General features: G+C 45.7%; 1 protein-coding gene across 1 annotated transcript; it reads right to left on the reverse strand.

Annotated features, from left to right (window-relative positions):
• Positions 1-295: 295 nt before the first annotated feature.
• LOC130458160 (zinc finger protein 420-like) lies at positions 296-18,052 on the reverse strand. The gene is made up of 4 exons (XM_056821269.1): positions 17,843-18,052; positions 15,208-15,329; positions 10,692-10,818; positions 296-7,952 (listed from the first exon to the last, which is right to left on the reverse strand). The coding sequence occupies exons 2-4, from the start codon at positions 15,238-15,240 to the stop codon at positions 5,752-5,754; spliced, it is 2,361 nt and encodes a 786-aa protein (XP_056677247.1). The 5' UTR covers positions 15,241-15,329; positions 17,843-18,052; the 3' UTR covers positions 296-5,751.
• Positions 18,053-20,307: the final 2,255 nt, after the last annotated feature.

Raw genomic sequence — 20,307 nt, forward strand, 5'->3', positions numbered from 1 at the left:
TTTCTAAAAATTACTTGTTCTTATCTTTTGACCATTTTTCAGTTGGGGAATGACTCCTGATTCTGGTCAAACTCTTGTCAAAAATCTTGTCAAAAGTCAAAAGTCTGGTCAAAGTCTTGTCACTGAGCAGTCTCGGTCATTGCCACAACTACATCATATCTTTTTGTTTTTGTTTTGTCACAACTATATATATCTACTCTTTAACCCAAATGATAGCACTCCTAGGCCTTTATCCCAAAGAGACAGAAGACAGGGGAAACAAACCTACTTGTACAAAAATATTTATATTATCTGGTTTGGTTTTTTTTTGTGTGTCAAATAACTGAAAATTGAAGGGATGCTGATCAATTTTGGAACAGCTGAACAAGTTGTGGTATATGAATGTAATCATGCTATTGCACTGTAAAAAGTGGCAACCAATATGATCACAAAATAACCTGTGGTTTTTGTAGGTTTTGATATTAATATGTCCAATTATACTGTTGTTTTCCTAATACTGATCTAGTCCTTCATTCCTGGTATAAATTATAGTGCATAATCTTCTGACATATGTGACCACAAAAATGTGGGTTTCATGACTGTTAATTGCCAAAACTGTAAAGATAATTTTTAGTGTCTTGATTTAAATCAAAAATAAGTGGGTGCGGGGGCAGCTGGGTAGCTCAGTGAATTGAGAGCTAGCCCTAGAGACGGGAGGTCCTAGGTTCAAATCTGGCCTCAGACACTTCCCAGCTGTGTGACCCTGGGCAAGTCACTTGACCCCCATTGCCTACCCTTACCACTCTTCTGCCTTGGAGCCAATACACAGTATTGACTCCAAGACGGAAGGTAAGGGTTTAAAAAAAAAATAAGTGGGCGCCATGGGAAAAATTCCCAAATATGAAAATACCCAAGTCAGCTGGGTTTTATGGAGATTTTAATTAGGGCAGAATACTTTTAAAATTCACAATTGGAATGTCAACAATTTTATTTCATATTTGAAATCCAAGATATCTTGTTACCTTTTAATTTTTGCCTTATAGAAATTTTTGAGAAAATCTTCAAGTGATTTATATAGACATTATTTCATTCCTAAATTAACTCCTCTTTAGAACCAGAGGCTATGATAAATAAAGACAATTGAGAATAGGGTTAGAATTTTTTAAAAACTAAAGTATTTATTTGAACATAGTTGTAAATAACTCTTTGTTTCCACTTTTAATATTGGTTCAATTACTTTTGTTTGTACAGTTTTGAATTTAATATAAAAAATCTACCTATTTTATACCTCCAAATGTTATCAATTTCTTATTTGGTCATAAAATCTTCCCTTATCAATAAATTGATCTTAAAGGTAAACTATTCTATGTTCCCTCAATTTTCTCATGGGATCCTACTTTAGGTCTAAATCATATGCCCATTTGGACCAAATCTTAGGAGACCTTATGACATCGTAAATTGTCTGATTGTGAGCAAGGTGAGAGTTCAGTGTGAATGTCTGTGATGTGAAACTGGCCTGCAGTTCATTTTATTTAATCTAAGGTAGTAGGGAGAAAAGAGAGAAAAATAGGAGATACTTTCCTTGCTGGTCCATTGAGCTTGCTATTCTGTGGCCATCATTAGGGCACCAAAGCCATGCTCATAGGGAAATCCAGCTAGCAAGAAAACTGAAAGAGATGGGATATCTGCTCTTGCTTCAGTTTATCAAATCTTTTCTCAGCCCACTGTAAAAATTAAGTTATCTCTAGTAATAAAAATATTGTATTTCATGAGGTTTATCAAGGATCATTAGAAATCAAGGAATAAAGTAAATACAAAATAAGAAACCACTTGGAAGGGCTGATTACCCATTCAGAGTGCCCACGCTTAGCTTACTTTACTACATCATTGAAATGATGAATGAGAGGGAGGCAGACTGTCAGTTAAATACCCATTGTGATCTCGCCTAGGTGGCGACTGAGGTGAGATTATAGGGAATTTAGGGAAATACCAACGATTTCTGGGGACTGAAGTCTGGGGTTCCATTTTTACCTTCCCCTTGCGGCCCAAGGAAGACTAGTCTCTCCGATGGGTCTTGTAAGCATATCAGCTATGAAAATATAATAATTTTAAGATAAGAGGAAGAGAACAAAACCAATAATTGATTGGCGCATTGACAAAAAGCCAGTTAAGGGGCAGTCCCCTTTGGCACAAGAGTGTACAAAGAAAATAAATATTCAATCAACCTTCAGTTCAATCAACCGAACCCCAAGGTTCAATCTGGATCTTCCTGTAGTAGCTTGTGATCTGTGGAGCCATCTTCATGGTGTCTCCTCCAAACAGTTCATGTTCTGGAGAGGTAGCATGTTCCTTAACCTAAAATTACTCTCAAAAGAAATTTAAATGTTGCAATTTAAAATAATATTTTTACATGCCCTTCTGAACAGGGTGATTGAAAAACTCAGGGATCACTTAGGGATACATGGCTGAGTTTTGAGGTATATGAATCAATTGGTAAGAGAAGTAAAAAAAATCTAAAATAAAAAAGATAATTTCTGGATGAAATATAGACTATCAAAGTCTTATGTGTAAAAATTCTAAGTAAAGGACAACTAAATCTATAACAGGTCCTTGAATCAGGGCCCAATTAAAATGATGGAAGCAATTAAGCATTTACCCAGTTAGTAGCCAGGACTACAAGGAGTTGCCACATTATGAAAGAAAGGAAAAGGGACTAGATTATAGGAGCCAGGTAGGAGACAAATTTGAGATACTTGTCTGTGAGTATTTTCACAAGGAGTGTGGATACAAGAAGTCCTACGTTTTAACATATGCCAAGCGTTGTTATCTCGAGTGTCACACTAAGTTCAAGTCCTTTGTATTGGCTTAAAAGTGCATCAATCCTACCTGGATTGGTTTCTCCTTTTTTTGACCTGTGTGCTCTTTCGGCAATACTAAAGTTAAATCTGTGCACCTTTGACACTGTGCAGTTCAGCTTTATTTTTTTTTATTCCCTTGTCCTGGAATCAAACAATCATTAAGCAAAGTCCCCAAATTTCTTTTAAACAATCAATGGCATCATTTTTATAGTCTCAAGCTTTTGGGTATACATTGACATTATAGCAAATATATTTTAAACTTATATTACAGCAAAATAAAAAAAATTAAAATCATAATACTGTTGACATGTGCTTCAAAAATAAAAAGGAGAGAAAAAATGAAACTGAAATGGTATATTGCACATGCAAGAAAAATATAATAAAAGTTTTAAAATTCAAAAATATAGCTTATAATCATTGACACACTCTGTCAGCTAAGGAAATGTAGAATACAAAAGTTTCTCACCAAACTAGAGATCCATTTCCTCTTCATACCTGGCCATGATCAAGTGTGAGTATGAGGAAATGAATTTCACAAAGTAACAGTTTTTTAAAAAAATAAAGAACAGTAGTAAAGCAAATCCCTAAAATTCACAATAGCCCAGTTAATTACAATAGGAAACAAACCCACTATCATATTTCACATAATTTGATGTATGGCATTTCTTTAAAAGCCTATGAACTGATGGATATTGGTCACAATTTTTTTTAGGTGTAGCAAATCTTTCAACCTTGGCAAATACTTTTTTGAATTAAGTAAAACTCATTTGTGTCTAGAACATCCTGAAGAAATATAGATATCATTAAAAAATGTGGCAGAGGAGTCTAGGAAAAAAACAAATAAACGAAACCACTGTACTGTTGATGTTGGGTAAAGTGAGCTGAAGTTATAAATGAGAGATGCTCCTCTTTTGGGAGTCATCCATGGGTAACATTCCCTGGGATTAACTTCCCAGCTCCTTTGGTATGAGACTGTGATGTCCCATTCATTCACATTTTTTATAAATGTGGTAGGTGGGGTTTAAAATTGTATTTCACCTCAGTTACTGAAATGGACCTTACCTCCTCTTAGAGGCAGAAAAAATGAGCGGAGTTGAAAAAAAAATATAAAAATCACTTCTAAAGTACCCATAAAATCAATTTGAGACCTTTAGCTCATTAAATTTTTCAAAGGTTGTTATACAATGGTAAAGAAGTCCATCCATCCTCTATGTGACGATTTACAAAATCAAAAGTAGAAAAAAGTTGTTTTTATATGGGCTCATTCAATATTTGTTCAGTGTAGTTATAGGGGAAAAGCAAAAGAATATAACAGTAGTTAAAAACCCAGTACATCAAAATGATTCAGTGTAACAGAATAGTATTGAATACATTATTATATGAACTTGAAACCAACAAAATAAAATCTTAAACAAAACAGTAAAATGCAATAAAATAGATTTTTTAAAAAAACATTGGAGTCTGAAATGCCTTAAAATATAACCTCCAGTCTCATTAAAGTTCCTTGGGGTTTTGTTGTTTTTATCCCTTGAGATACTATTTATCAGAAGTATGGGATTCTTTCCAAGGCAGAAGACTGGTAAGGAGTAGGCAATGGGGGTCAAGTGACTTGCCCAGGGTCACACAGCTAGGAAGTGTCAGAGGCCAGATTTTACCCTAGGACCTCCCATCTCTAGGCCTGGCTCTCAATCCACTGAGCCACCCAGCTGCCCATCCATAGTGAGGGTGGGTTTTTGGAATCTCAAATTGGGCAGGCCCAAACAACAGAGTTGCAGGGAGACGAATTCCTTTCCTGAATCTCAGATGAGATTAATGAAAGTATCAGTACACTCAAAAAAAAAAAATCCTAAAATTGGAGGCTGTTTATAATAAGTAATACACTGCTCTCTCATAGAATACTCCACACTTCCTGTTTCAAAAAGTCTCTACCTTTTCCTCATTCCACCACACTGTGGTTCCCTTCCATGTGGAGGATAATTATAGCCTAAGGAAAAGACACCCTCATTTTTACCAGCTGGTTTCTAAGACACAAGGGGCTGCTACCAGAAGTCTGTGTCCTGGAGCTGGCCTGGGGTGATCCGGTTGAGAGGCTGGAAATCAGTTGGGGTAGGGCTGAGGCGGGTTGGATACAGGAGAGCACTTTGGGTCAAGCAGGTCAAAAGCAAATGAATGGAGGCAAGAGCAGAAGCAGGCAAACAGGCAGCAGGTGCGAGTACATCAAGAGGCTTTGCTGAAAAGCCTTGGAGAAACGTGGCTTAAAAAATCATCTAGGCTATCTTTAGAAAAAATTAAAATATCTCTGATTATTAAAATATTGTATTTTATGAGGTTTATTAAGGATTGTTAGAAATCAAGGAATAAAGAAAACACAAAATAAGAAACCATGTGGTAGGGCTAATTAGCCCATTCAGAGTGCTCACGCTCACCTTACTTACCCCATTATTGCAATGGCCCAGTGAGAGGGAGGCAGAGACTGCCAATTAAACACTCATTGTGATCTCACCCAGGTGGAGACTGAGGTGAAATTATAGGGAATCTAGGGAAATACCAAGAACTTCTCGGGATTGAAGTCTAGGGATCAAAATCTCCATTTTTACACCACTAACTTACAAATCTCATCCCAGAAGCCAACCATGGCTATCTTTTTTGCCAGTGTTGTCAGGAGGGCAGTCCAGGGGGCACTGAATGGGATATCACCTTGTTGTCATCTCCTGATCTCTCAACTCTATTGCTACCTTTTTCTTGTTGCCATTCTATCCTCACTCAATGGATTCCATCACATAATCCTCACCGGCATCAAGTTCAGTCTCAAACAAGGTATATACTGCCCAAGAAAGGGGGGTAGAGTAAATTTCCTAAACACCATAGCAAGACTGGAGCTGCATATGAACATGTTTCCACATAGCTTTTATTATTAAGGTTTCTCCCTGGTGTGGATTCTCTGATGTACAGCAAGGTATGAGCTCTGACTGAATGTCTTTCTACATTTCTTGCATTCATAAGTTTTCTCCCCGGTGTGGATTCTCTGATGTACAGCAAGATAGGAGCTCTGACTGAATGTCTTTCCACATTGGTTGCATTCATAAGGTTTCTCCCCAGAGTGGATTCTCTGATGTACAGCAAGATAAGAGCTGCGACTGAATGTCTTTCCACATTGGTTGCATTTATAAGGTTTCTCCCTAGAGTGGATTCTCTGATGTACAGCAAGATAGGAGCTCTGACTGAATGTCTTTCCACATTGGTTACATTCATAAGGTTTCTCCCCAGTGTGGATTCTCTGATGTCGAGCAAGATGGGAATGCAGACTGAATGTCTTTCCACATTTCTTGCAATCATAAGGTTTCTCACCAGTGTGGATTCTCTGATGTTCAGCAAGATAGGCGCTCCGACTGAATGTCTTTCCACATTGGTTGCATTCATAAGGCTTCTCTCCAGAGTGTATTCTCTGATGTTCAGCAAGATAGGAGCTCCGACTGAATGTCTTTCCACATTGGTTGCATTCATAAGGCTTCTCCCCAGTGTGGATTCTCTGATGACTAGCAAGATAGGAGCGCAGACTGAATGTCTTTCCACATTTCTTGCAATCATAAGGTTTCTCCCCAGTGTGGATTCTCTGATGTACAGCAAGACTGGAGTTCCGACTGAATCCTTTTCCACACTGGTTGCATTCATAAGGTTTCTCGCCAGAGTGGATTCTCTGATGTACAGTAAGATTGGATCTCATACTGAATGTCTTTCCACATTGGTTGCATTCATAAGGTTTCTCGCCAGAGTGGATTCTCTGATGTACAGCAAGGTATGAGCTCATACTGAATGTCTTTCCACATTGGTTGCATTTATAAGGTGTCTCCCCAGTGTCGATTCTCTGATGTATAGCAAGATAGGAGCTGCGACTGAATGTCTTTCCACATTGGTTGCATTCATAAGGTTTCTTGCCAGAGTGGATTCTCTGATGTACAGCAAGATTGGAGCTCTGACGGAATGTCTTTCCACATTGGTTGCATTCATAAGGTTTCTCACCAGTGTGGATTCTCTGATGTTCAACAAGACTGAAGCTCCGACAGAATGTCTTTCCACATTGCTTACATTCATAAGGTTTCTCGCCAGAGTGGATTTTTTGATGTCTAGCAAGATGGGAGCTCAGACTGAATGTCTTTCCACATTGGTTGCATTCATAAGGTTTCTCCCCAGTATGCATTCTATGATGTTTAACAAGATGGGAGCTCATAATAAATGCCTTTCCACATTTCTTACATTCATAAGGTCTCTCTCCAGAGTGAATTCTCTCATGTACAGCAAGACTGGAGCTCATATTGAATGTCTTTCCACATTGGTTGCATTCATAAGGTTTCTCGCCAGAGTGAATTCTCTGATGTACAGCAAGACTAGAGCTCTGACGGAATGTCTTTCCACATTCGTTGCATTCATAAGGTTTCTCACCAGTGTGGATTCTCTGATGTTCAACAAGACTGAAGCTCCGACTGAATGTCTTTCCACATAGGTTGCATTCATAAGGTTTCTCCCCAGAGTGGATTTTCTGATGTCTAGTACAACTGGAACTCCGACTGAATGTCTTTCCACATAGGTTGCATTCATAAGGCTTCTCCCCAGAGTGGATTCTCTGATGTACAGCAAGATGGGAGCTGCAACTGAATGTCTTTCCACATTGGTTGCATTCATAAGGTTTCTCTCCAGTGTGGATTCTCTGATGTCTAGTTAGACTGGAGTAATATGTGAATGGCTTTCCACATTGGTTGCATTCAAAAGGTTTCTCCACAGTGTAGATTCTCTGATGTATAGCAAGACTGCAGCTCTGACTGAATGTCTTTCCAAATTGGTTGCATTCATAAGGTTTCTTAAAAGAGTGCATTCTCTGATGTCCCACACGAATGGCCCTTTGCATAAAAGTCTTTCCACACTGATTATCTTCACTAGATTTTTCCCCAGAGTGAATTCCTTGATGTTCAATATCAGATGAATTTTGAGGTGCAACACAGAATTCCCTGAAAGCAAAGTTATCGGGACAATCACTCATGAATCTTTGTAGGTTCATTTCTTCCACAGAGAGGCTCAAATCTGTTGCAATCAGCTTCATTTCAGGTCTGATCTCTCTTTCTAAAAGAAACAAACAGTAAAACATACATATAGAGCAACATATACACATATATAACTCTTATCTCCTTTCCTCCACTGTCAGACAATAACCTGCTTTATATCTTATTTCCTCAATTAAGAAAGCTTCCAACTAAAATGGGCACAATCCATCCTTTGAAAATACCATGGCCTCAAAGCTAAAGAACAATTTAAATAATAAGGAGGCTCTCATGTGATCTCACAGGCTCTTCATAAGAAATCTGGGATTCGGGACAAGCTAGCTTTATTACATTCCTAACATGGACCGTGACTCAGGAAAGGTTGGATGAGTGACTTGACCCAAAATCCAGGTAGCTGAGACCAAATCCTGTGGCTAGACATGCTCTGTCCACGGTACTAGACCATTCCCTTTCAATCTTTTTGCTTTGGTTTTCACTGTCTATATATTCAATCCTCTCATCCTAGGTAGACAACACTGGGTGCATGTAGACTAAACATTTCCATTTCATCATCTAGCTTCTCTGTAAGCATGATGGAATTCCCTTTGTGATTGCTTTCGACCTTATTTTTTTTTCCCCAGTATCTGAGATCAGATGAAGAAATTCAGCACTCTTTTTAGCATTCATTCAATGCACAAAAGATTTTGTTCTGTTCCCTACTCTTAAACTCCTACTACAAAAACATGTCATTTTCCATGTATAAAAATATGTCTCATAGAGTAAGTTGAGTCCTTGATCCATTTATGAAGAAACGGGCAAGAAAGCTCCTACAATTCTCTTTTTCTTTCCCACCTCATACAGATGCTGGCACTTTCATGATATTCTTCTTAAGAATCCCAATATGGGTGGTGGTGGACTCTCATCATACCTCAGAAACTTGCCAGGACTTTTAAGCCTGGGCAAGTCACAGGAGCTCTGCTGGTCTCAGGCTCCGCAACTATAACATGAACGTAATAATATTAAGTGACTCCTGGAGTTCCTATGAGAATCTAATGAGATAATATTTATAATGTGTATGACACATAATAGGGCCCATATGCAAATGGTGTTTATTTTTATCTTTAGAGTTTGGATTATTTCCTCCTTAGATTACTTTTCTCCTTTAACTATCAATTCTCTTCACTCCTCTAGTTCCTGATTTCTCTGTTGAACTAAATAGATTTCCATTCCCCAACACTTCTTTATCCCTGGATCATCTGAGTGAAACTAGACCTCTCTAGTGCTCCTTCCCTTCAGAGCCTTCCCTCCTGTGATTGGTTTCCCTGCAGCTGGGATCCCAAAATACTGAAGGGAAGTGATAGGAAATGGAGTCCAATAGCATCATCTTACAGAGAGAGAAACTGAGGTACAGGGGGTTCAGTGACTTGCCCAAGAATTCTAAGTTGGGTCCTCCTTCCCCTAAATCTAGCCAGTGACTCCACTCTGAGACTCTGTCCTTGGGGTTCCTGCAGGAGTCTGCCCTTATCTCTCAGGGTTTGTAATGCAGGAGCCCAGAGTAGGATGTGCCTGTTACCCTCTTGGGGGACCTGGAATGAGCAATAGCCCCCCTCCCACCCTGTTTGAGTCCATTCTGGAAGAAACTCCTGATGTCCCAAAATGGCTCCAATCATCAGTGTTCTGCCTCAGTATGAAGCCCCAGACACAGGGACCTCAAGGGATCAGCTCTCCTCCCAACACCCTGCCTGCTCCTCCCTCCTTGACACCTCTCTGAGCCTCCTGGACTCTTCTCTTGGGGAGTCTCTGCCTCCTCTCCTGGAGAACTCAACAATTCTCTTTGGATTCAATGCTGTCTCTCAGTCAGTCCATTCATCTTGACAATCACAGAGAAGGGCAAGCAAGGCCTATAGGAGGCTTACAAGGACTGCTGGAGGACAGTCTCCCCAGCATTTAGGGAAGGGAGAGGAATGAGGAAGACGTTTAGGGAACCAATCTAGAACCAGAATGATAGGTTTTAGGGGATTTAATTCAGAGAAGCCTGTACTCAGGCCATAGTTTTCCATTATCAGGAAATGAGAGGCAGCCAGAAGGAGAGGGCTAAGGAGCTGGGAATCAGAGGCAGCAAGACCTCAGTTAACATTTTACCACAAGCAGCTCCTATGTGGGTGCTTCAGAACAAGCCACTTTGTTGAATGTATTTTCTCATCTGGAAAATGGGGGTAATTGTGGCACTAAATTAGGAACATGAAAGTGAGGAAGAAGTGCCAGAAAATTACAGAGAAAACCCTAGATAGAAACCCAGGCTAAGAGCATGTCATTATGAATGCTTTGTCCTTTGCCTGCCTTCCTTACTGGCTCTGCTGGAGGCTTAGGGCAATCAAAAGGAAGACTAAGGACAAATCACGTCTCCTAGGGACACCAAGGAGCTGAGAGCTACGAGTTTCTGCTGGTTAAAAAGATCCCCAGTAGTAGATCCACCCTAGAGGGGAAGAAGGTGGGAGGAAAATCCTCCAGAAGAGCTTTCCCAGAGGGGTTTGGGAAACAAATTGCGAGCCAGGGAGGGATGAGATGGATTCAACACCAAGATTACTTCTACGTCTGAGACTCTCCAACACTCATCAGAACTCGGACTTCAAGAGCACCAAAGGGAGCCCCCAAAGTCCCATTACACCAGAACTAGGCAGCAGGAGGGCCCTGGCTCGGGGACTGGCCATACCAGCCCTCATCCCTTCCTCATGTCTGAAAACTCCTCCCACCCCTGCCTGCTGCTCAGCTCAACATTCCCTTGGATGGCAGACTCGGGCAGCAAGCAGAGGCTCCTTACCCACAGAGAGCAGGTTCCGGGCATTCTCCAGCATCACCTCCCTGTACAGCTCCTTCTGGGGAGGAGACAAGAGGCGCCACTCCTCCCAAGTGAAGTCCACAGCCACATCCTGGAACATCACCACCTCCTAGAGAAGTCCAAGAGAGAGCACAGAGGGCTGAAACTCACATCACAAGGAAGAGTCCACCTCTGGTCAGTCACAGGAGGAAACTGACCCACAGAGGAGGGAAGGGCCCAAAGGTCCCGCCCTTTGTCAGTGTCAGAGACAGCACTAGAAGCTGAGTCTGGAAGAGCCCAAAGGAGGCTTGAGAAGAGCAGCTCTAGGAGGCTCCGGAGGGAAGCCGAGGAGTTTGTAGTGTGTGAAGGGAAACCTCTAGGGGACCTCCAGGGTAGCCTGGATCCCAGGGAACCAGGGTGGGATGTAGGAGTCAGTCACGCTTTCTGTGGCCCTGTTGTTGTGTCCCAGGATAGCCAGCATCGGTGTGAGTCACCAACCTGTCAGAGCCACTGAGGGGGGTGGCGGGGATGCGGGGTTGGGAGGGAAGGTAAAAGGCAGGAGAGGGGGCTTTTGTACTGCCCTGGAATTGACTGGCTCTCTGGGCTGGGGATTTGTCTCTGAGCTTCCCTAATCTCTTGATCTCTGGCAAGCCCAGCCTGAGCAAGCTGAATGGAGGAGATCTAGAAAGGCTGAGCTCGCTCTCTCTCCTTCTCTCTGTCTGTCTCTCCTTCTCTGTCTTTCTCTCTGTCTCTCCCTCTCTCTCTCTCTCCCCATTTCTCTGTCTCTGTCTCTGTCTATCTCCCTTTCTCTTTCTCTCTCTCTCTCTCTCTCTCTCTCTCTCTCTCTCTCTCTCTCTCTCTCTCTCTCTCTCTCTCTCTCTCTCCCCCTCTCTCCATCTCTCTCTCCCCCAATAAATGCTCTCCAATTTGGTAATGAGCCCGCATATCCGTCTTTACTTATAACTCTGTGGAAGACAAGACAAAGGAGAGAAGGTGCTCCACAGAGCTCGGGGACTCGGGATACAGCTCAGGTGAACCCTCCTCAGAGAAGGCTGAGGTGATCTGGGATCATTGACTTATTGATCCTCTTGACCTGTAACTTCTTTTGTCTGGTAACTGCCTGAGTCCTGCATCTCTGCCTCCTGGCTCAGCTCCATACTCAACCAGCCTGTAATGGGAGAAGTGCAGAATCCAGCTCTTCGGCACTTCATCACTGTTCTGGCCTCATTTCAAGGCATCCGCTGGCCTTGGAAGGTTCAGGAGAGCCCCAGGGAGTCTGTTTAGTCTTTCTACAGCCTGTACCCATCTCAGACAGGGCTGGTTTCCTGCCCAAAATCAGAATCCTGACCTTGCACTGGACTCACACCAGAATCTCTGCTTAGTCTGAGGACAGAAGGAGGGGTGGGGCACTGTTGGCCCTTATTACTGATTATTCCAGCCAGTCACATATCCCTGATCATCCCAGCTCTATGACCATTCTACGACAGATATCACTTACCATGTCTGTTCTTTGTTCTTTGCTCCCCAAACCTATCAAAGAGCCTTCTGCTTAGGGAGCATTAACAGAGGGGAGCCCCTGAACTCTTTTATTGACAGGCAGCATTCCACTGCTTGTCGTCCTTGGAGAGCTGCCTCAGTTTACCCTCTGGTTAAATTTCACTCCCAACACCTGTAAATAAGAGCTTCACAATGCTGGACAGAACAGCAGATGTTCCCTAGTAAAGAGGAGTCTGCAGAGTTTTTAGGAAGAGACCCAGAAGGGAAGAGATCATTTGCTTCTTGAACACCCTGAGCAGCAGAAATGCAGGAGTGAATGAAGACAACAGCAGCAGCAGCTGAACAGCAGAGAGACCAGAAAGAGGCTTCTTGTAAGAACTACAGACAAGGAGAAAGGGAGGAAGGAGGAAACTCAGGGGGGAGCTAAAGGTGAAGGCAAAGACAGAGGGGATCCGGGGAAGATTCCTGGGGCCTCCCTTCTGCTCCAGGAGGATGCTGCTTGTGTTGGACTGCACAACCACAGGGGAGAAGAGGAGGCAGATACTGAGAAGACAGGGATACACGGGGGCACCTCAAGGACCGGAAACTGTCATTTCCATCTCCTCTACATTCAGCACTTGTTCTGCCCTTCTGGGGATTCCCCAAGAGGCAAAGGTCAGTCCTTTTCCTCCAGGAGCTCTCAGTGCAGGGGGAGACAATACACAGACACATGGACACCCAGCAAGCTCTGCCTAGGAGAAATGGGGAAGAACGGAAAGAATAAAGGCACTCTGACCCAGAGGGACCAGGGAAGGTTTCCTGCAGAAAGTTTCTAGTCTTTAGCTGGGACTTAGAGGAAGTTTAAAGGGATCAATGAAATGAAATGTAGAGGGAAAATATTCCAGACATGACTTAAAGCCTTGGAAAATGCCTGGAACTAGACCCAGCCAGATCACATGGTGGATAGAGTGCCAGATCTGGAGTCAGGAAGACCTGGGTTCAAATGTGATATCAGTCACTTCCTAGCTGTATGATCCTGGGTAAGTCACTAACTCTGACTGCCTGACCCTCATCAGTCATATTTGACCCTCATCAGTCATATTTATCTTAGAACTGCTCCCAAGATGGCAGGTAAGAGTTAACCAGCCCCCCCCCCCCTAATATTTTCCATTCTGGGGTAGTTAGGTGCCTGTGAATACTGAACTAGAACTAGAGAGAGAAGGTCCTGGGTTCAAATATGACTTCTGACACTTCCTACCTATGTGACATCTGGTAAACCAGTCTCCCCCCAATTGCCTACCTCTTAGCCATCTGCTGCCTCACAAGAGATTCTCACCATCAACTCTAAGGCAGAAAGTAAAGTATGTCTTTTTAAAGTCTCCAGCTGAGGGAATCCAGGAGGCTAGGCACCCTAGGTCCAAGAATACAGACTGGGGACTAATGAATAAGAAGATGGGAAAGAGGGCTTTGAATACCAAACAGAACGGTTTGTATTTGACCCTGGAGGGAACACGGAGCCACTGGGGGTTATGGAGGAGGGGAGTGACACAATCATAACTGAGCTGTAGGGAAATCACTCTGGTGGGAGAATGGAGGAGGCCTAGGGGTGGGAAGAGCCTTGGGGGACACAGAGCCAGCAGCAGGATGTCTTAATAGTCCAGGAGGGAGGTGATGTGGGCCTCCACCAGTGACCCAGCACAGAAGGGGGGACATTGGAGAAATGCTGCAAAGGTGAAACTGACAGGGCCTGGCTTTACATTGGATATGTAGGGAAGGGACAGTGAGGAGGAAAGAAGACTCCTTGGTTTTGAACCAGAGGGACTAGGAGGATACAGCTCCAGAGAAGGTGGGGGTTCTGTCTAGGTGAGAGAGAACAATGTACTTGAGACACACTGAGCTCAAGATGTCTCCTGTTCACCTGGTGTGAAATCCCTGTAAGGAGATTAGAGATAAAAGACTGGAGATCAGCACAGAGATTGGAGCAGAAAATTGAGATCTGAGACTCATCAGCAGAGAGGTGGTGCTTGCATCCCTGGTAGCTGATGAGATCACCAAGTGCTGAAGCCCAGAAGGAGAAGAGTAGAGGGCTAAAGAGAGGGCTGGAACAACTCCCTCACCCTAGGCTTAGTGCTACAAGATCTAGAGGAGGAGCCAGCAGAGAGGACAGAGAATCACAGGGCAGAGTTGGAGGAGCTAAACCAGGACAGAGAGAACCCTGTCCTTAAACCCCAGAGAAAGAGAATAATGGGGAGTAGAGATGGGCCCAAAGCATGAAAGGCTGCAGATAGGACTGAGAGGAGGACTGAGGAGGTGCTCTATCATCTCAGAAAGAGAGGAGCATACAGGGGAGGAGGTACAGAGGAGAAGGCAAAGCCTGAGAAGATGGAGAAAGGATGGAGACCCTGCCTTGATGTAGAAAGGGGTTCCACTGATGAATATTCATGTGGGTGAAGGGAGATGAGGACTCACACTGAGGCCAGAGATATTTGCTGCCTGCAATCTACTAGTCCTGAGTGGGGTTGGGGGTGTCCACTGTGGCACTTGGAGGACTGGGAGACCCGGGAAGATTCCAGGCAGAAGCCAATGAGCAGCACCAGAGAACAAAGTCTTCCCTGAGGACGGCACAGACCAAGGGACACCCTCAGGCTCTGTTCCAGGCCAGACTCAAGAGGGAACAGGTGAAAAGAAGCAGAGGAAGAAGGTGCGAGTGCAGCCAGACAAGCAGAGAGGAAAGACAGGATCCATATTCAGGGAAGAAGAAGGAGTCAATGATTGTCCTCGCCTCTTACTTGTGCCAAGGGAGAAATACAGCATGGGAGCCGGCTCCTGGGGGGAACTCTTGAGGTCTGAGCTGTCCAAGGGCCCAGGAATCACTCCCAAAGGCAAGAAGAGGGCCAGGAAGGGCTGTTCTTCCTGCTTGGGACGTGGGGATAGACATGGCCCAGCAGGAAGGAGCCAGCAGCTTCCCAGCGATCTTGTGTCAGAGACAGGGAATGGCCTCCCTGGCTGAGGGGGCTCCCATCTGGGGCCGGAATGTACTTACCTGGGCTGGGTGTCTGTCCCTCTCGGAGACCATCCCGGGTACCCCAGGCTTCCTTTACAGGCTGAAAAGCCGCCCCAGTGAGTCCCTCTGGAGAAGCTCTTCCAGCTTTTCCAGCCTCGTCTCTGTAAGGGTTAAATGAGAAGTTTGGACAAAATAAGGGAGAAGCATTGAATCATTTAAGGTTTAATGAGAATAAAGGCAGAGGAGTAACTTAATGTCATCCCTCAAAGCCAGAGGAAAGAAAACTTCTAGCAGGGTTTACAAGGAACAATTTAGTTAAATAGAGATAGTCAAAGAATAGAGTTAAACGAATATAGCAAAGGAGAGAAACATAAGAAAGAGGCAGAGAAAGAAAATTGCCTGAAGTCTATACGAGTGATCCTATAACTACCTCCATTTACTACCTAAACTGCCTATAAACTGCCTATCTACCTATAACTACCTATAACTACCGCTAATAACAACCATCCCACAGAGTTCTAACCAAATCCAGACCAATCAAAACCAACACAATCAGTGTTTAATCCACCCCCAATTAGATCTGTCAAAGAGCAGCCACATTCCAAAAAGTTCAAGAAAGAAAAAGAACCGAACAACAGACCAAACCAAAACCCCCAAACCCAAAAGTTCTCTCACTAAGCTCAAGCCCAATGTTATATTCCAGCAACCAACCACCATACACCAGCCCAACACAGCAGTAAACTTCCCCCCAACTGCCAGACCTAATTGTCAGCAACTGAAAAACCTACCAACTGATGCTGGCCCTCCTTTATATCCTTTTCCTACCTCACTTCCTGTCTCTATGCTTCCTCCTTCCTGTCCATGATTTCTCCTTCCCATAACTGTGAGCTGGCGAATCCCTTCACATCTCTAATGTTGGAGGACCTCCAGGTCCCTGATAAATTAAAAAAGTAATGAAAAATTCATTTTTACATCTCCCCACTCAGGCTCCTGCCCCCTCCCGTCTTCAGTCCACTTTCTGGGCCCTGAATGGAGCTCCAGTCAAAGCTCTTCCCTTGGCCCAGGGAATGTTTAACTGATTCCCATCCCAGCCCTCTTTCCCCCAGTGGAGACAAGCCCATCTTCCTCTCTGCCTTTGGACTCCCTCCCTGGCCAATTGCTCTCAGCTGGACTTCACAAGAAAGCTACCCTGATCTCCCTCCAGCTGGGGTCTGGCTCAGCCCATCCCCCCTGGGGCAAGGCGGGGGTGGGGGGCGCTAGGGGTCCTCTGCACCCTGAGTAGGAGTCTCCCTAGAGGCTGGAGGGGGTGGGGAGCCTTGGACCCTCTGACAGCTGAGGCTGGGAATCCATGATGGGAAGGAGTCAGAGAGCCCAAGGCCTGCTGGGGAGCAGCAAAAGAAGGGGGCCTGCCGGGGAGCAGCAAAGAAGGGAGCAAGGAAGGGGCTTTGGCTCCTGGTGGGGGGCAGGAAGGCATAGCTCAGGGATCCTCCCAGAGGGCCCCTCTGAGGGCAGACTAGAGGAAGTTCTAAGCAGGAGCTGGGTGGGTGTCAGGATGCCTGGGTCAGGCATCCCTGGTCCCAGGAAAGTCCCCTCTCTGCCCCTAGACCCCTTCCCAGGGTTGGGCTTCCCCCCTGGGCCATCCCCACCAGGCTGGGCAGGAGAGAATCCCCCTCCCCCTACATGGAGACCCTCCTTCCATCCCCCCAGACTGCCTGGATATATTAGGAGGAAGGTGGGGACAGCAGAGAGCTCCTGGGGGAGAGGAGGGGGTAGGGGAGGGGAGGGAAAGTGAGGCCCACAAGGAGGGCCATCTGGGGGTTGAACCATCTCAGGAGAATCAGGCAGGTGAAGGGGGTCAGGGTGGGTGGGAGTAGGAGGGGGATAAGGAGAGGGGGAGGGGGAGGGGGAAAAGGAAGAAGGCCTGTAAGTGGCCAAGAGGCGGAGGAAGACCCAATGTGACAAGAAACTGGCCCAAAGCCAAAGCCCTGCTCTGGAGGAGGGGGAGGGGTTGAAGGAGGCCCCCTTGGCCTGGTGGATGGGTGTGGGGGTCCCTCCAGGTGCTCCAGGGGGCCCAGCCAGACTCCAGCTAGGAAGCCCTTGCAGCAGGTTCGGAGACAAAAGGGGAGCCGCTAATACTACAGGAAGGGTCTGAGACCAGACTGGAACCCAGGCCCTCCCCATGCAGGCCCGGCACTCTCCACGGTGCTCCCTTGGGCAGAGGGCAGTACTCCCGGTGGGGAAGGCCCTCCTCCTCCCTCACCTTTTGGGTTCTCTTCCCCTTCCTGCCAGTCTCCAGTCAGTCCCTCACGTGACTTTCCTCTGCCTTCATTGCTGGGAGCGGTAAAAGTACCTCTGGTACTGCGCCCCCCCCCCCCTTCTAGGCAGGACATTTTAGCAGGAAAAAAGATCCCAAAGAATAAGCCGAAGGCCACAGTGGACTCCAGTCTGACACCCGGGGAGCCCCGGATAAACTGTACCCCGTCTAGCTGCAGGGTCCCAGGACGTAGGGGATGGGCGGGGCTCCCGGCTTTGGGGGTGTCCAAGAGTCACCGCGGAAAGGGTCTGCCCCTGAGGAACTCGTAAACGGGAGGATTCGAACTCAGTCCTGCTCTCTGCCTCCCCCCCTCCCTCTGGCCCCCTTTGCCGCTGTCCCCCGCCACCACTTCAGAATTACCAAGGCTGGAGGCGCCAGGCGGAGGGAGATCCAGGGCCTTCTAAGAAGTAGAGGCGGGAAAAAGCTCAGGTATGGAGGAGGAGTGGGGCTGGCGGCGAGCTTCACTTCCGGGTTCCCGGAGGCCTCTGCGCGACCTGTTCAGAAGCTACATTGCTGCACCGCACTGCCCCTTCGGCCTGGCTCTCCTGTCTCCGTGTCCCCTCCTCCTGATCCTTTTTTAGGAGCCTCCAGCGTGAGCCCCGCCTCCATCCCCGCCCCCCAGCCCTTCCCTTCATTCCGCCCCGCCCCTCCCTGTGCGTCAGAGACCGCCCTGCGTTCCGTTCAGGGTGCTCCGGTCTCCTGCCTTTCTCGAGGAAGGTCCCGAGTTCCAAGCTCCTCTTGGGCCTAAGACAGTGCGGGGGGGACCCGAGAGATCCTCTTCTCCTCCCCCCACGCTTATAGAAAAGAAATGTGGGCGTGGCCAGGCTCCGAACAGTCTGCAGAGCCTGGAGGAGCCTGAGACCTCCTAGGGGTCAGTAGGAGGCTAGAAGAGAGCCTCAGGCAGGAGGAGGAGAAAGCCCGGCGTTAGTGCCGCCTTCTCTGGCCACGCCCCTCTCTCCCTCCCTCCCACTCTGTCCACGCCCCACTCGCTTCGCCCCTGCCCCAACTTGCTCCAGGACCACGGAGAGCTGGCTCTGTGCCAGTCTAAGAGTAGTTGTCAGGGAGGAAGGAGCGGGCTAGTCCTGAAGGGCTTTGGGTGCCATACGGCATTTTGTCTTTGATCGAGGAGGTAATAGGGAGCCACGGAGGAATTTCTGGAGTGGGGGGGGGGGAGGAGGCACGCCTTGGTGTCATACAGAGTCCCTTTGGGGGCTGAATAGGGCGGGGAGACCTTCCAGCAGCTCCTGTCTCAGTCCGGGGGTCACGTGGGGGCGCAGGTTCTGCTGCAAAGGGGGCGTACAAGTCCTTGGCATCAGCTTGGGGAGGGAGTCCCGGCATCCTCTCCTCTACGCAGGAACGAGAGCGGAGTGCGAGGGGGTCTCAGCCCCGGAATGGGAGGCTCCACTGGCCCGCCGTCCACAAGGCAGAAGAGGAGCGCTTTGGGCATGGAAGGGCGGAAGGGCCCCCGGGGGCTGCTGGGATCCGGCTTGTCTAGGTATGGAGGTCCCGATTCCTAGACCCCGGGGTACCCCCATTAGGGCGGGGGACGTCTCACCACCCTTCTGGGACGCCTTCATCCAGGGGGACAGCACCAGTGCAAAAGGCCATAAGTAATTGTGAACTGAGGTAAACTGAGGCACAAAGCGGCCTGACTGGTCTGTACTAAGGCATAGAGCATGATAGTCAAGCTTTGTACTTGTTTGAGTACTTCATAAAGAGTGTAGATACAAGGAAGTCCTACGACTTAAACATAAGTTAAGCGTTGCAACCTCGAGTCTCACTTTAATATTTCTTGTGTGCTCTACTGGCACTATTCAGGTTTAGTCTGTGCTCCTTGTTTTTATCCCTTTTCCTGGAATCAGACACAAACATTAATCACAGTCCTATAATATTTTATCAATAAATGGCAGGTTCCCATAGTTTAAAGCTTTTAGGCATATATTGATATGATAGCAAGAGTATATATATATATTAACTTGTATTACTGCAGGAAAAAAATATTAATATTAATTATGTGTACCGTCAGTACAAAAAATGAGAAAAAATTCAAATATTCTGATCAAAAAATAAAAGAAAAGAAATAAGAAAAAAATCAGTAATTCAATGTGTTCTTGAAAAAACAGCATCCATTTGTCTATGGATTATTATCTCCAATTCATATGATAAGATATAGTTACAATTCATATGATAGGATAGAGTCAATCAGTCTCAGCAGAAGATGCTTTCTTCACATGTGAGCAGTGAATCCAAGAGTCTCTTTCTCCAATCTTTATAGATGTTGGAGTAGTTAATAATATTTGGAATGGTCCTTCCCATGAAGGTTGAGTTGCTCCAGTTCGCTTGAAATTCTTGATATAAACTTTATCTCCTGGGTTCAGATCATGCAGAGAAAAGTCTAATGGTCCGGCTTGTACTGCAGCTCCAGATTCATGAAGTTCACGTAGTTTGTGCTGTAACTCCTGTATATAGGAAGCAATAGTCATATCTCCCCCTAATAGCGATGTATAAGCCGGGGAGAAAGGCTTAGCCTGTATAGGCGATGTCCAAAAAGCATCTCAAATGGTGAAATATGTAAGTCTCCTCTAGGCCTGCTTCTAAGATAAAATAGGGCCAGAGGGAGAATTTCAGGCCATTTTAAATGGGTCTCAGTGCATAATTTACCAATCATAGTCTTAAGTTCTTTATTCATCCTCTCCACTTGGCCTGAGCTCTGGGGGTGATATGGAACATGGAATTTTGGAGTTATCCCCAAGCAAGAATATATTTGGTTTAAGACAGAATCGGTAAAATGACTCCCTCTATCAGAGTCAATACGTGCTGGCAGG

The sequence above is a fragment of the Monodelphis domestica genome, chromosome 3 (assembly GCF_027887165.1).
Source record: "Monodelphis domestica isolate mMonDom1 chromosome 3, mMonDom1.pri, whole genome shotgun sequence".
NCBI classification, from domain to species: Eukaryota; Metazoa; Chordata; class Mammalia; order Didelphimorphia; family Didelphidae; genus Monodelphis; species Monodelphis domestica.

What these genes read in the sequence shown, in the direction of transcription:
- LOC130458160 (XM_056821269.1), bottom strand. Translation starts at nt 15,240, where the DNA reads ATGGTCTCCGAGAGGGACAGACACCCAGCCCAG. An exon ending in GGGACAGACACCCAGCCCAG is followed by an intron (nt 10,819 to 15,207) that starts GTAAGTACATTC and finishes GGACTTCTCTAG; the next exon opens with GAGGTGGTGATGTTCCAGGA. An exon ending in CCGGAACCTGCTCTCTGTGG is followed by an intron (nt 7,953 to 10,691) that starts GTAAGGAGCCTC and finishes TGTTTCTTTTAG; the next exon opens with AAAGAGAGATCAGACCTGAA.